The sequence below is a fragment of the Enoplosus armatus genome, chromosome 8 (genome assembly GCF_043641665.1).
Source record: "Enoplosus armatus isolate fEnoArm2 chromosome 8, fEnoArm2.hap1, whole genome shotgun sequence".
Lineage (NCBI taxonomy): Eukaryota > Metazoa > Chordata > Actinopteri > Centrarchiformes > Enoplosidae > Enoplosus > Enoplosus armatus.
In genome coordinates this window covers 13,428,313-13,444,189 of record NC_092187.1, presented here as the reverse complement: position 1 = coordinate 13,444,189, position 15,877 = coordinate 13,428,313, and the positions used below count along the sequence as shown (strand labels likewise).

General features: G+C 41.3%; 1 protein-coding gene across 1 annotated transcript; it reads right to left on the bottom strand.

The window, feature by feature from the left end:
- Nucleotides 1-8,154: 8,154 nt before the first annotated feature.
- LOC139289533 (homeobox protein HOX3-like) lies at nucleotides 8,155-10,361 on the bottom strand. Its single transcript, XM_070911151.1, has 2 exons — nucleotides 10,007-10,361; nucleotides 8,155-8,699 (listed from the first exon to the last, which is right to left on the bottom strand). Exons 1-2 carry the CDS (start codon nucleotides 10,359-10,361, stop codon nucleotides 8,155-8,157), a joined length of 900 nt encoding a protein of 299 aa, XP_070767252.1.
- Nucleotides 10,362-15,877: the final 5,516 nt, after the last annotated feature.

The window sequence follows — 15,877 nt, the reverse complement described above, 5'->3', positions numbered from 1 at the left end:
GCGCACTGATCCATCTTCATGTCAGCTCGGAGGTTACTCAGGGTTCACGCGCTAGCTTGTTTCTCTCCTCCACACTCAATAAATAAATCTCTGCAGCTTTCTGTTTACCGCCTGAATATAAATTTGTTTGCAGTCGATCGAAGACCTGTGCGGAGGTATTAGAAATTGTATTTCTGTAATGGCTTTCAGCAGAGGGGGGGGGGGGGGGGGGGTTGTTGCAGACAGGGGAAAAGAAGAAGAAGAAGAAGAAGAAGAAGAAGAAGAAGAAGAAGAGAAAAAACAGGTGTGAGCAATCTCTTCGTATGCAAACGATTTTTTTTAAAATGCAGAAGCCTATTACAGCCCTCGGACGTATTCAAATTACATTTAAAACCAAGTAACCTTTTTATCTTGTAGGACATGAACAGCAATCCGTGTTTGTTTCCTAGAAATGCCATATGTTTGATTAGCATATTTGAGAGGTGTTGTTCCACATCACTGCCCTGCACCTTTATGCAACAGAAGTTATATTATCACATAAAACAAAACCAAAAAAAAGTAGTGATCTTTAGCTGAGGCTCCTTTTCTCTGGACAGCTTGTATCCCCTAAACCACAAATTCTGAAATAAGAAAGAGGATAATCTCACATTTTAGGTGGAATAGATCCCGCAAATACAATTCTGAACTTGATTCCCCTCAAACCAAAATCCTGCACCCCATTTAGACACAGACCAAAATATGTGAATATTCTGCCCCCAAAACATCCTCTTTAAAAGTCAGTGCAGGCGTCTTCCAGCATGATCTCTATTGTCTCCATTGTTTTGACTGGAGGTGAGGTAAACATGGCAGCTCTTGGGTGGCTGCGTCAGGAAGGCAGGAGGAGGGAGAGAATATTGACTGATGCTAATTTGTTTTTGCGTCCACGCTCTGATGTGTGTCAGTAGGCAGTCGAGGCCCTGGGATCAGGCGCGGACATGCTCGGATTACCTCCGTGGTTTGAATTGAACCCTCATCCTGCCTCCTGCTGACGTGATGCTACGGCCGCTGTTGACACCAGACCCCTTGTCTAGCCCTCCTCATTATGTGTCAGCTCTTGACCCTCACAAGACTGGGAATTAACCAGCGCTGACAGACGACTGTCACCAGCCAGCCAGAGAGGTCACCGCCGTTAATGCAGTTCCAGGATGGGAAGATGATAGCCATCTATGCCATGTTTATGGAGCCCAGGCTCATCAATGTGGCATCATGACAGAGTTGTAATATGGCAGAGGGACACAGAGAAATAAAGCGAGAGAGGGAGAGGGTCAGAGCAGGGCTGAGGCACAGGCTTGACACAGATATTCAAGTGTGGCACATTGACTGGTTGAAAGATGGCTATCTATATGATTGATAGAGCGTGTCTGTGTTTTTCAAATATTGACATTTTTGAGAAATAGTGATGTCAGAAGTAAGGTTTAGCTTGGTGTGTACCCGGCCCACACACAATCCAGGGAATACCACTTGAAAACAAAGAGATCCATCCACTCACGCTGTGAAATTCTAATAATTGTCCTTGCTTTGTCGTTGAATGGTATGAAATCTGTCACAGTGCATGAGCCATAATCATAAATCCAATGCAACTACTGTGCAAATGGCCGGGGACATTACAGATAACTGCGTTCTACACAGGCTCAACAGTGTGACAATGAAGCAATACCCTCCTAATACCAGGACTTTTCAACAATAGCCCATAGTATGTACTGCAGCGCTTCACAGCTTCAGTGAGCCAAGAGGCTTCGAGTCGGCAGAATCCCAAACATCATGACAACAAGCCATCAGTCATCTTCCCCCCAAGCTGCTGTGCACACTTGTGTGTTTCCGGAGTTCTTACTGTGGGAAATGAGCAGGGTTAAACATGAAACAGGAGGAAATGTTCATCATTGCAGCACACTCTGTAATATTCTCCCTCATGCAGCATTGTTTTCGCTGCAGGGAAAGAGAAGAAGGAGCAGTTGATAATTTTTTTTTTTTTTTACTTAAACATCCCCTGCTTGTTCACAATGCAGATCAGGAGTCTACTGTGCATGCTAATCATGGTTAATAGGAAAAATGCTGATAGAAAAATGAGACTGTATTAATAAAGCACTAATCTTCTGTTGAGGTTCAGGTTTATTCCTGCAGCCAAAAAACATAAAAATGTCAGCCTGTGAAAAGTTTGAAAGTTAAAATTCCAGATAAATAAGGAACTGTATATTAACAATATCCCAATATTAGTTTAATGTCATTTATTACCAATTAAGTAACTTAAGGTTGTTAAAATCAGATTATTTCACACTGTCTGATGGTATAATCTGTGCCAGCTTGTTCCTGCTCTTCAGTGAAGCTGTATGATGTTTACACAGAGAGAAATATTCAAACCAAAGACTCAATGAATTTGAAGTTCACATTCCATCAAATGGAAATATTTGAGGTGTCTTGTACATCATTTTATACACATTTCTTTTGTCAATGTCAATGATTTGTCAATCTTGTGTCCCAGTTTTAACCCATAGACTCGACTGCTACATGTGTAAAAGTGTAAATAGTTGTTTTTTGTTTTTTTTTTGGATTTTCTCAATTTTCACATTTTCTCTCAAATGTTTAAAACCCAATATGTAGCAAAGTACAGAAATGGTTCCAGTTGTCACAAAATGTGGAAAAGACCATGAAGCATTGTTACTACGAACACAAAAAAGACATATCATATATGTGTTATATGTTATATAAGCTATGCATGAGCAAACATGTATTCCTTTTGTTTGGCAAAAAGTTGTTCTCAGGCAAAGAATTGTACAGTGTGTTATCTTACATTGTGATATTACTAATGTTTTGATCTTGATTGACTTATTTGAGATTTGGAAGAGGTCGTGCTGCATAGAAAGTCAACAGCAATCACAGATATAGAGCTATATACAGTATATACTTATATATAATGATGAAATTCCATTATATTTAGCCATATTTTACAGCCGGGTCTCTGAGACCCAGAACAGAACTGATTTCTCTTGCAGACTTTTGAAACGTGCCATCAGCTCAAACATATGTGTTTTAGCAATTCTCATAAAAGCAGGAGAGTCATGAGGTATAAAAGCACATAAAACTATCTTAAGTTTGCTTTATGAGCAGCTAAAGAGGGCTCAGGGTCTCCAGGACAAAAACATACACTGGATATTTACAACATCAGTATTCAGATATATTTCCAAGATATTTTCATGCTGCAGATGTTTTTATCTTTATGTCCTTTGTTGTCTGTGAGATTTCTCCACACAGCTTTTTAGTACTTTTTATTGCAACCAGTGCATTGATTAGATTCTGTGTGATAAAGCCATTGGGTGTTGAATACTTCTTGAGTGATCGATAACGGTCAACATGTGACATTTAGCAGGGTGACTGTTGTGATTACAAGTCCATTCATTTAAGTGGCGCTCTTCAGAGAGGGAAGTGAGCTCCAGCAGGTGACTCTCTCACCGTGCACCGTGCCGCTCACCACAGCTGAGACAGTTTCATCACCAACTTACCTTTTTATTGTCACCGATCATCCTTAACTGGGAAGCATTTAAAACGTCATTGATCTTGATAATGCCGTGCCGTAATATGACAGTAACAGTTGTATGAGATTCAGGAAGTCAAATTTCCAAGATTGATGAGTCGTAGCAGTTGAGTTATAATCCATCTACCTGAGTAATGCTCGGGCTCTGTTCCACATGAAGGAGCAGACAAATAAATAAAACCCATAAAGGTGACACAGGAAATTGATACTTAACAATCATCTTGAGCAACAAGCACCTGGAGAGACTGGTGGGCAGCAGTTACTAGTGTGGAGGGAAAAGGCTGAGAAGGTTAATAGGTCATAAAAAGAACAAAACCTCCTAAAGGCCGGGCATAAAAGTTCAGGGTTTTGCTCGACAATGGACCAAAGTGTCGCATGTAACAGTAACACTCTGGGAAGGTTTCACTTCTGATATTTTCATCATACAAATCATTCAAACATAATCATTTAAAAGGAAACTTGATTGAAATTAGTCCCAACTTGATCATAATGTTTAATATTGTGTTCGTCACAATTATTTTGTAAGAGTAGATGTTGCAGTCTGGCTGATAAGGTCGTGTCAGGATTTATTCAATTCACATGCAGCACATATGCACATCAGTCCCTGTTGTCATGAACTTAGGCAGGACAGGGTCCCTGTGGAACTAGACCACATTGAGTGTTTTTATCCTACAGTATGTCATGTTTCAATGTCTTGCATAATAATTTCTAACTCTCAAGACACAGTGACTTGCAGATCAATATGAGCTTTAATGAAAAAACATCACGCAATTCTTCTCATGTGCACTTTATTCAACAAACTTTTCTTCCTCAGGGTGAGGTTATTTCTGGTTTCCTCATATACAATTGATTGATCAGTCATGCGACCTACAAATCATTATATACCAAGTATACAAAACAACATCGCCAGCATCCTTTTTACAAAATAGCACATTTTCTCCTGGTGGATACAGAAATGTACAAGAGAATATAACTTAATGTAAATACAAAACCTACCTTTCAAATATATTCTTTGCAAATGCAATCAATTATGGGTAAAAAGGTTGAGTGTCCATTTTTCAAGGTTGGTCTTGAACCTTTTTAGCCAAAAACGTGTATAAACTATGATGCACTTGAGAAGACTTGTGTGACTTCAGTGTGTTTTTATGGTATTTGTATATTTTGTATTTTTGTCTATATAAACATATTCGGTCACATCTGTTTTTTCTGTCTATATCATTTTGCAAGTAAGTCTATACTGCTTCATGACAGAATAAACCCAAATGTAACCTCACCAATGACTATGTTTAGAAGCGCACCAAGACATTTAAGGTTGCAAATTAATGCAAAGTTGGGTTTCTCATTTGTTTTTGTTGGTTTTTTTTTGTGATGGCCTTCCTCAAGTTTATCTTGTATTCTTAATGTGTTTAGCTTCATAAGAGATTGAGTTCATACACATAAATTGCTCCATGATATTTTATCCATTTTATGGTTTCAAGTTTCATGTCGTGATGGAAACTCGTTTGCCAAAGCATCATCTTAATAAATAAATAAATTGTAAATAAAATAGCAAACTAAGGTCACAGTATTGAAAGAGTTTTTTTGTGTTTTTGGAGTGCGTTTATCCTGGCATCATTGGCATTAATCAGTGGTGAAAATAAGTGGATGTATGGATTGTGGTATAAGACGTAAAAACAAAAACAGCTGATGAAGACCAAAGCCTAAGAAATCCCAAAGTACTGTATGAGAGGTGAAGGACAAAGATCCTCAATGGAGCCTCTGATTCAGCTCCCCAAACAATCAGAGAATAAACAGGCAGAGCATACACACCGGTAAGAGCAGGGACTGTCACATAGACATTTATTATCATTATCGTCATTTATTTCCTCTGATAGTGATCCCCATAATCCTCCATAATGAATGGAATTACCTCGCTATAACATAAGACTCAAGCAGACACCAGCAGCTTACTGTGATGGTAACATGATGAGCTTCAGGCTTCACGTTTGTTGAGTGCAGGGGCAAACACTTTGTAAGATACTTGAAGCAGCTCTTTGTTAAGCACACAGCAGTTTTGTTTTCATGGCAGCTTAAGGAAAATCTCGATGCAAAGAGCATTTTTCAAGTCTAACCCCAAAATCAGTTTCACAACAGCTGCAAATGGGACAGTAACACATCCGTCACTGTAAAGGACATAACGCAAAAAATTCAGAAATTAATGATGGACCGTAACCAAAGCTGGTTTCATGGCACCAACGGCTGGCATCATTCATCACTTAATGCTTCGCTCCAGTCTGATCAAAGCCCAGAAATTCTTAAAAAAACATGTTAAGGATTTTTGGCTTTGCATTTCCCCCCAGAGGACAGATGTCATCAAAAGGGGGGGGGGGGGGGGGGGGGGGGTCAAGTGAGTAAAAAGGAAATAATGACTTTAGTTGCTAACTAGGAGCAACCCAGTGTGAGAACAACTGGATAACTTAATGTTGTAATGTTCTCCCTTGCAGTGGGGCCCTTGGAGGGGGGGCTTTCCTTGACCCTTGGGGATCCCCCCTTGACCCCATCCACAGAATTACTGCACTCCAGTGTGTGGATCCTCCTGGCTTTTAGTGTCTGGCAGGAGAATGTGGTGAGGAACCAGAGGTAAAGGTCCTATAGAGCCTCAGCACCACTAACACCATAAATCACCCGGCATACGCAAGAATCTCAGGAATCCAACACTGTCTGCTTCTTCTTCTTCTTCCTCCTCACAATCCCCCCTCTTTCTGTCTTTGGAGGCGAACATATTTGAAGGGGAGAACTTTTTCTTGCTCTCGTCTCTTTCTCTCTCTTGCATTCATTACTTCTCTCTTAAATCACCCAGCTGTCACCACCTCTTTGATACAGATGTGGTGTAGACCTTATTTTATTTTATTCAAAATTTCCACAGAGTTATAGCTGCTACATCGCTCCCCTGACACCTACTGAGACATGCTGAAAATGGTGTCAAATATTTACCAAATGACAGCTGATCCACAGACTGATTACCTAATAAATTAAAGCAGGAAGTCATTCTGTCCAGGACCACGAGGGGACCAGCTTCCTCGTTACCTTCCCCATTTCATAGCAGTCAGTAGTCCTCTGTGACAGCTCATTTACAGGAAGCAGTACTGTCAGCATGTCCAAAAAATTGCATGTAATTTTGTTAGGAATATTGATACTACGGCTCACGTTATCAAGTGTAAGAGTAGGTTCAGTCCTTCATCGTGAAAGTTGGTCTTATCTTTGACGTGTAAACGCTGTCGAGACCCAAGAGAACCTGTGACCCACTTCTGTCAAATAAACGCATAATTCCCCGCATGCGTAATTTAGCTCAGTGAAAATTCTGAAATATAAAAAAGCAAGAAAAAATTATGTTTCCATGACATCGTTTACATTTGAGAATCCACATGTCACAAAGGCCCAGTGGATGCTGCTAAAAAACAAAGTCTCCTCATTGTTGTTAAAGATAATATGTTGTCATTAGTGACTGAACCTCATTGGTCTGTTGTGGCCTATGGGCTGCTGGAAGGGCTTCTGAGCTTTACAGCTAACATGCCCCCTGAGAGGGAGGCCAGCCCCAACTTGCAGCACTACAATTTGGCTATTGAAAAGGCAAGGGTTGGGAAGGAGGAGGCAAAGAGATCTTGTCATGGTGCCCAGTGGGTTCAGAGCTTGTGGTTGGAGTGCTGGAAAGCCTTGTCTCAGTGATTAATGGTGGGGAACTCGGGAGGCAGGAGCGAGGGGAGAGACTCATGTGGCAAGATTGTGCAACTTGAATGCACAATACTGTAGAGTTTTCAATGAATCTAAAGCATGCCTTAATTTGATTACAGAATCTTTCTCATTTTTTCCCACTTGGGATCTAATCCAGGAATCCGTAATCATGAAATACCGCTTGGGAAAAAAAATGTAATTCTAATCAGCGATGAATAGGGTAAACATTGCACAAGAGCTACAGTTTTCCCAAATGCATTTATTAATCATGTACAGTATGTGACATCTCAATTAATCAAGAACAGTATCAAAGACTTGCCGTGTCCGTTAATGGCTTTAACAAAAATATAACATTATTCAGTATGAACATTATTCTGCCCATTTCACAGTTAAAACATTTTACATGAATGACCTGCTATTTAAAGTACATAATGAAAAAAGAGGCCTAATGTGACACTTAGAAAATATGACATCCACTTAGCTATTATCTGGAGGGGAATAGAAAACTCACTCATAGTATGATTCCCACATGCATTAAACATGCAACGACGATACAAATGTAACAGCCACCAAATCACAGCAAAACAACGTAATTATCAGATGCTCAAATGTCTTGTGCATGCCGTGTACGTACATTAAGAGCAGCAAGTGTGAAGACCTGCAGCCTTCAGTCGCCCGTGTCTGAGAAACATAAATGATATCACTGTAGCTCTCCTTTGATTAAGATATGTTCACATAGTTTAATTAAAATGCTTCATGAATGGTGAACCGTGTGTGTTCAGGGGATTTCAACCCGGGGATGCTAATCAGACACCCTCCAGTCTTTCATAAGTAAGTGAAAGTGGATGAATCATTGAGATTTTGATGAGCACAGGAGGGACGGTCATTATGGGGCCCTAGGGCCAGTTTGAAATGCCAGCATGGTGATGACTATCTATGTCCGTGTAGGAGGGCAGTGGACCGTTTGCAACAGATGGAAGTATGCAGTTCAGATGAGAGAGGTCTGCAGGGTGAATACACTGACCACTGCTTGCGTCACTGTGAGAGCCAAAGAGAGAGGAGGGCGTAGGAGCATAATCCATGACGTGCAGCTCTGAGGAGGAAGTTCTAACAACACATGCATCTGGAAACCTCAGGAGGTCTGCACATGGAGTGGAGCTGGGAGAGGGGTTGCAGGGAGACCACTGGGAGGAACCTGCAACCCCTCCGTACTTGAGCTCCTTCTTGTACCTCATCCTGCGGTTCTGAAACCAGATCTTGACCTGGCGATCTGTGAGCTGCAGCCCGGCGGCCATCTCCAGCCTCCGGGGGCGACACAGGTAAGGGCTGAAGTGAAACTCCTTCTCCAGCTCCAGCAGCTGGCTGTTGGTGAAGGCCGTCCTCTCCCTCCTGACACCAAGCCTTCTTCTGCCCGACAGACCAGAGTCCACGCCACCGCTGACTGATGAACAGAAAGAAGAAGAAGAGAGAGGGAGGGGGGGGGGGGGGGGGGGCATTAAAAGTCATATCTAACAAGTCTATCCTGAAATGTATAACCTCCACAGAAGGACCTCAAGTGCCAGTAAAGGCCCGTGTTAATCCTCAGCCAATCAACCTGGGACAAAGCAGGGCCCTCGGCTCTTCCTGTGTATTCACTCATGCTTGAGACACTATACAAGACATGGCTGTCTACTGTGTCATGTGTTCAGGGAAAGTTACCTCCCGAAGAAACAGTCTGGGGGAAACATCTGACGCCACTACGGCTGCCTGACAGGCCACATTAATCACGGCTACACACGGAAGCAGACCTGTCAAATCCCCATCTCAGTCACTTAAAAGGTACCTTGGGACCACCACTGAAAATAACCACCATTAGAGATTCCATTTGACATGTATATGAGTGATACCAGGGCCCTGTTGATACCAATATAACATGCAGGGGTTAATGGACACTTAATAAGGCCTGTAGTGACCCTAGAGAGAAAACAGCACTCCTTAACAAGACTGCACCACACTGGGAGACTGCAGCTTCCTTGTCATGGTAGTTAAGGCAGTGATGTTTATCTATTTTTGTGAAAATTAATAAGCATTATTTGTGAATCAAATAAAGAATTAAACATTTGATTTTTGTTTTATATATTTCACATTGTTATTTTCTTCTGTTTCTGTAATTGTAGTCTTTTTTTGTAATTTGATTTATGGATTGTGTCAAGAAACAACAGATCATAAAGTGAGAGTATTTTCAATGAAAAGAAGATCCTCAGTTTAAAAGAAGCCTCTGTGCGGCCTGCTCACTGCAGCTTTTCTGTTTTGAACATTACTTTGCCGACAGGACTGAAAGAACAAACAACTACGAGATAGATGCTGACATCTGTTTAACTGTGCTGCAACATTAACACTCATTCATAGACTCTTTTAACCTAACAGAGGAGAAAGAGCCCTCACAACTCATGAATGTACCTCTGTGCATGATAAATGATGCAGGTGACACACTATACTATTGACTTGTGAGACTTTTGCTTGCTCTGTTTGACAGATCTTTACTTGCCACATGTGTATTCAGTGTCTTGATGCACCAAAAAAAAAAAAGTAGCAACAGAAAGTCTAACTGCTAAGGTCAGATTTGAGTATCAGTGCTCAAATGAGGGAAATGCTCATTAAATGTGGATGCATGGATTCACCCCATCAGAGCAACTAATGAAGATTGTGTCAACAATATTTTCTACGATCAGTCATAGCAGTAAAAAGTTAAAACAAAACCGGAGTTACCAGATTGTTCAGAGTCAGTTGTCCGTGGATTCATCCAGGGGAAAATTACTCCTGAGCGGCAGATGGTGAGTAGACTGCAGCTCCTGCTCTTGATGTCCAGCTTGCCCTTGGCATGGCAGTGAACCAGAGGCTCCAGTGGGCACTGAAAGTGTTCACCTGGGTTCAACCTGGAACTGACATGAGCAGAGGAGGTCATGTTTTGCTGATTAGGTTCTGCTTCTTGGCCTCCTCCACCACCTCCTCCTCCTCCTCCTCCTTCATAGTATCCCGCGCTTAGTTTTGGCACTTGTCCAGAGCTCATAGCAAAACTGTTGCCATGCAGCTGCAGTGGGAGGGCAGACTGTTGGGGGTCCATGGACCCAGCTCATCAAACTGTCTCAAATAAAACCAGGGATCCCTCAACAGTAGTAAAGACTAGGACTTCTGTCTGTCTAATATCCGATCACAATTAACCGGAATGTGTAAAGGCATGCAGGGAAGAGCACTTGGAGTAACCATGTGGAGCATTTGAATAATATTTACCAGAAGGGTGCCGTAGTCACGTGCGGCCGTCCACCAATGGCAGAGCTCTGGAGTTGCAAAGTAATCCGCAGGCAACTTGGGGCGCCCGAAGAAGCTTCTGCGATATTTCTTCAGACAACATTTCTATGAGCAGCCTGCGTTTCTTTACCTAGGGACGAAAAAAAAACACATATAACGGAATATGAATAGACGCCAACAACTGTGTAATCAGTGTGAGAGAAAGAGGGAGATGTGTTTGTACGGAGAGAGAGAGAGGGGGGAGGGGGAGGGGGCAGACAGAGATTACAGTGTGTGATGAGGAACGTCTCTTTAGAAACTCAATTCTTGTAATATTGTAAATCTTTTGACAGGACGCGTTTATTAGGAGCCGCCGCTTGCAGCTGCACATCCTGAACTTTTTGTGGTAGGTTTTGTTTTTTTTTTTATCAGATCACACACCGAGAGGAGTTCCTGCTACAGTAGGCTACGTCTGTGAGCTGGAATAATATACTGGATAATAACGGGTTATCGACCACAGCTCATTATTTTTGCTGGAGCTTTTTTTTTTTAATGAAAAATGCCTAAAAATAAATTGTGCTCCGGGGTATTTTCCCCCCAATTAAACACAATGATAAATAATATTTATCCCCGTGTTCTCATGCTATCAGCTGCTCCGTCTATTGACATTCTGCAATAAGGCTGCCTTTAAAAGAAAACCAGGCCGATCATTTTGGATAACTTAGTTTGCAACTAATTTAACTGCTCATTATAAATCGGCGGGCTTTCCTTTAAATAACAGCATATGCTTATAACTGTCGGAGTGGAAGCTTTGATTCACTGGGAGTGGTCAAACAAAGGCTTGACAGTCATTGCCACACAAAGACAAAGGAGGCAATCATTAGAGATTTTTTTTTCTCCATGGGACGATTCGGCGCATTTGCATTAATCAGGCACCACTGTACAGTATCAAGTGTCCCTGTCTGAGGATCTGCGAGAGGCAACAGTCAAAACACTGTGGACACGTCTGCTGGTAAACATCCCGCCTGCTGCACGGCTGTGGACAAAGAGCAGGCAGCCCTCATATGCACCAGTCTGCACTCTCAATGTAGAGCATACAAGACACCGGGAAGTTGGAAATACAGCTATGAAGGTGCAAAGCACTTAAGTAAAATATGAATTCTGCAATTTCACTTAAAACCCCCATAATAAATATTTTGTTGGGAAATTATTTGGGCTAAAAGCTCCATCAAGCGGCCTAAATGAGTTACACTTGGAAAAAAAATCTCATAAAACCTGATTGCTAAATTTCAACAATGCACAAATGTATGCAAAGTGGATAAATAACTAGAATAATGAAGCTATCTCGAGATTTTAAATAGTGCACCCAAAAGCATCCTCCAAAGTGAGTCAGGCTACGATATTAGCATACTCTGTGCCAGTATCAATCTTAGCTGAACCAGGCTTTGGATATAAGTTCCTTCTGGTGTTTCACTACAACAAAGCTGTCGAGAAAACCCTCTTTAGACGTCTCTCGGCGGTGATGGATTACGCACTCAGGGTCGCAGAGCTTGGAAGAAGAGGAGCCTTCCCCCTTTTTCCGTTTCACCCCTGCTGCCACCATCGCGGAGGTTTCACCTGAACCTCCAGAGTGGAGTCACGTCCTTGGGATTTTTTCCCCCCTTTTTAAATAAATGAAATATTTGAGTTTTGAATGTCTGTTCAGTTCAGATCAAGGACATAATAAAACCACTATAATCCCCATACGCTGTGGTTTATTGTTAACCATGATCAACATTAAAATTACGGTTAAATGTACAAAAAGGCTAAACGTTAGCTTGGAGACCTGACTTTAATTTGGAAAGTATTGTGGCCAGGTTTAATCTTTTCAGCCTGTCCATTGAAATGGCAGTAAAGTGCTTAACGTCTCTTGAGTTAATCTGAATGTAGGCCAACAGAGCAAAATAAACTGGAATTTAAATATCATGACATCTGCTTGTATCTCGTTTTATACCAAAAATCTACTAATTATTATTATTATTTGTATTATTAAGAGGCAGTGTACATCAGCACTGACTGAAAATGGGGGAAAGTAATTAAATTCGTTTTGTTTTCCTTGCCTCACACCCTTGAACACACTCTCTGAATTGGAGATAGGATCTATGATATACTAGCTCAGCAAGACCATAATTTAGCTCCTCCGCGCCTCCACCACAATTCTCCGTGAACTCTGTTTGAACCGCCTCAGCGGCAATAAATCATTTTTCTCTCTCACACAAAAGCGCGCCGGTCGCTCTGGGTGTCAACCCTTTTACAATTCCTCCTTACCTTCTGCGCTCTCTCGCCCGCTGACACAAACAACCACGGAAATCGTCGATAAACTTTTATTTTTCATACCAATAACTTACAGGGAGAAACGGGAGTCTGCTGGTGGATGCGAAATAGGCTTTCTGCAACTGCGCAAACGCAGGGGGAAATCTGCAGAACGCAACACAATTCTTACATTTCTTTATTTTCCCCCACATAAATAATATATTCTTTACACCTTAAAAAACATAATTGGTTTCCAGAGCTCAACGACGGATCAGTTAATGCATTTCCAGGGGACAGAGCTGGGCAGATAAGAGGAGACTGAGAGAGCGAGCTGGGGAGAAGACGTTAATGGGCAGAGGATGCTGTCGGTTAAAACGGTGCATACAAATGGCGCTGTCTTGGCAGAGCAAGGGGAAGATTTATGGGCCCGGTGCCCTATATTGCTGTAAACAATGCAGAGTGAAATGAAAGGACTAGAGTTTGCAGACTGCACTTCATAAGTGAGGAAAAGACACACATTGTCAATTTCCCCAAACAAGTCCCGACTTTTGCATACGCACGTGCATTAACATAGAGCATTCATTTGGGCCTGTTTATAGCAGAGCCCACTGTAAATCCATGGCCTGCCTGTGGAGAGCACACAAACGTAAATCCTGCAGCTCTGAGCCCATGAACATCTGAAAAAAACTCTTTTTACTCTGGAGAAATATGTTTTTTTCAGAACATGTATAGTCTGAAAACAAAATAATGCTACAGCATAAAATGTGTTTTTTGTTTTGAATATATGGATTTTTTTCTGTGAAATCTGATGTACAATGTGAACAATAAGTATTGAAAGCTTGTATGTAAATGAACTATTAAAGCACTAATTTCTTATTGTTTCTCAACTGATAAGAATTGATCAAATATAAATATAGGCCTGTTTTACTACAAGAATTACTGCTATGAATAAAGCTTTAACATATTCAGAATATAGGAATATCTTGGATTTATACCATTATTTTATGAAAGATGCCCGTCAATCAATCTGGAGGTGATAGCAGGTTTAAATCCTGAGACCCTTTTGTTTTTTATATTTAGATGATGATGTTGCACCTTATGGACAACATGTAACTGACACGTAAAAAACGTAACGCTCATGCTGCTGCAGCTGTCCTCAGAGGGCTCCAAGCAGGAGATATCTGCAGCAGAAATGCAACTGGTGGCCACACCGGAGAAACATTTTCAGAGAGCAAATCAAATAAAACAAAAGCGCACTTTCACTTAACGTACACATAATTGTGGATCTATAGTCTCAGGAAGCCATATTCAGATCACTTTTGCTAATGAAAAGTGAATAACATCATCATAACTCAATCCGGTGGCTGTCTAGCCCCCCTGTGACACCTTGAACTGAGGAAAATGACTGTAATTTCTAAGGTCCTCAACGATGCAGCAAATAGGCTAATGAAAAATTTCCCAGCGAGGCGTTATGATGACATAAAGTATTACTGGCAAGTTTAGCCAGCCCATCATTTCCTGTGTGATGTGATGTTGAGGGCTACAGTGGGATATCAGGGTGTCGATCTAAGCCGCTTTGTCGTCCCCTGCTTGAAATGTTTGCCAGCACTGACAGTAAATCACTTTAACATGTCTGATGGAGTTTTAAAATCTAGTTTTATGTAAATTCACTTAACTCTGCCTCTCTCTCTCTCTCTCTCTCCCTCCCTCACACACACACACACACACACACACACACACACACGCACACACACACACACACACACAAAGAAAAGACATGGTGCATCTGCTCCCTAGAGTGAACGGATGGGAGAGAGATTTACGGATTTATGACACACCCACTGCTGGTCAATGCGAGAGAGCCTCTCTGTCCCTGGAAAATAGCAGCGTGACCCCTGTTTCAACTCTCAGCCTTTATGCAACTGCCATGGCTGCCGTTTAAACACACTACACCATAACAATATACTGGCCCCGGACCTTTCATTGCAAACCAAAGTGCTTGAAGAAGACACTCACCTGAGACGAGTGGGGGAAAAACGGTGTAGACAATAAAAGCAGGTAATAAAGCAGCTGACAGCTGATCATTTCTGTTCCGTATATTTGCTCTTGTTCAAACATCTCGATGGCTGTTTGTATAAAGTTTTTATATCTTTCTGAGAGAGAGGTAGAGAGAGAGAGAGTCCTCGCCTGAGGTGCTCATAAATCACAGGGAGCCTGCAGCGGTGCAATGTGAGCTGAAAATCATGCGTGTGTGTGTGATTCAACAGTCTCGAGTCAGAAAAGAAACCAGTTAGGGCTGAGTAAGTGTTGAGGAATTTAAACACTGAACTTCAAACACATGAAATACACAGATATTCCTGCAAGGTGCTGGGGTTAAGAATAACTACAGCCTCGCAAGGTTATTCTGCAGCTTCAGCTGAGAGCTGAAACTAAATGACTGAATGGGAATTAAAATCAAAAGAGTTTATTTTAAATGTTAAGAATGGCTCTCATTCTTAAATGAAAGGACAAAAGATAAAGCTATTAGTCTGGGATATTATGTTATTTTTTATTTATGTTGATCCTCTGACAGGTAAAACTATTTAACTTTAAAGTTAACAGATTTAAAGAATTATTTGCTTGCTTAGATCATGTGAAAAGTAAACGTTTAAAGTGTACGATGTGCCCTTTCTATCGTTACATATTATGATGACAAATATCTGTGTAAATATTAAGAAAAGTCGAGCAGAAGTTTAATAACAAAACGCGAGACAAGACTGATTCATGACTGACAAACGACACGAGCTTTTGTTTAAATAGTTATTTTAAATCACACGTTCAGTTTGTTCTCATAATAAATGCAACAAGGCCTTATATGGCTGTATGAATTAAATCCTTGGCAAAGCAAAGAAACTCTCTGCACATTAAGCCTCATGTCTGTTTCTACTTTACACAAATCTTCAATTACAAGAGCTCAAACAAAAAGGGACAGCTCGTCATTGTTCAAAGTGTAACTTGAGCTCCAACTGTATCCTCGCGCACACGAGGAGGAGGAGGAGGCTGAATGATCACAAATGATGA

Excerpts from the sequence above, each read along its gene's own strand:
- LOC139289533 (XM_070911151.1), bottom strand. The coding sequence starts at position 10,361 with ATGGACCCCCAACAGTCTGCCCTCCCACTGCAGCTGCATGGCAACAGT. Across the intron at positions 8,700-10,006 it reads AACTGACTCTGAACAATCTG|TCAGCGGTGGCGTGGACTCT; the intron begins GTAACTCCGGTT and ends TCTGTTCATCAG.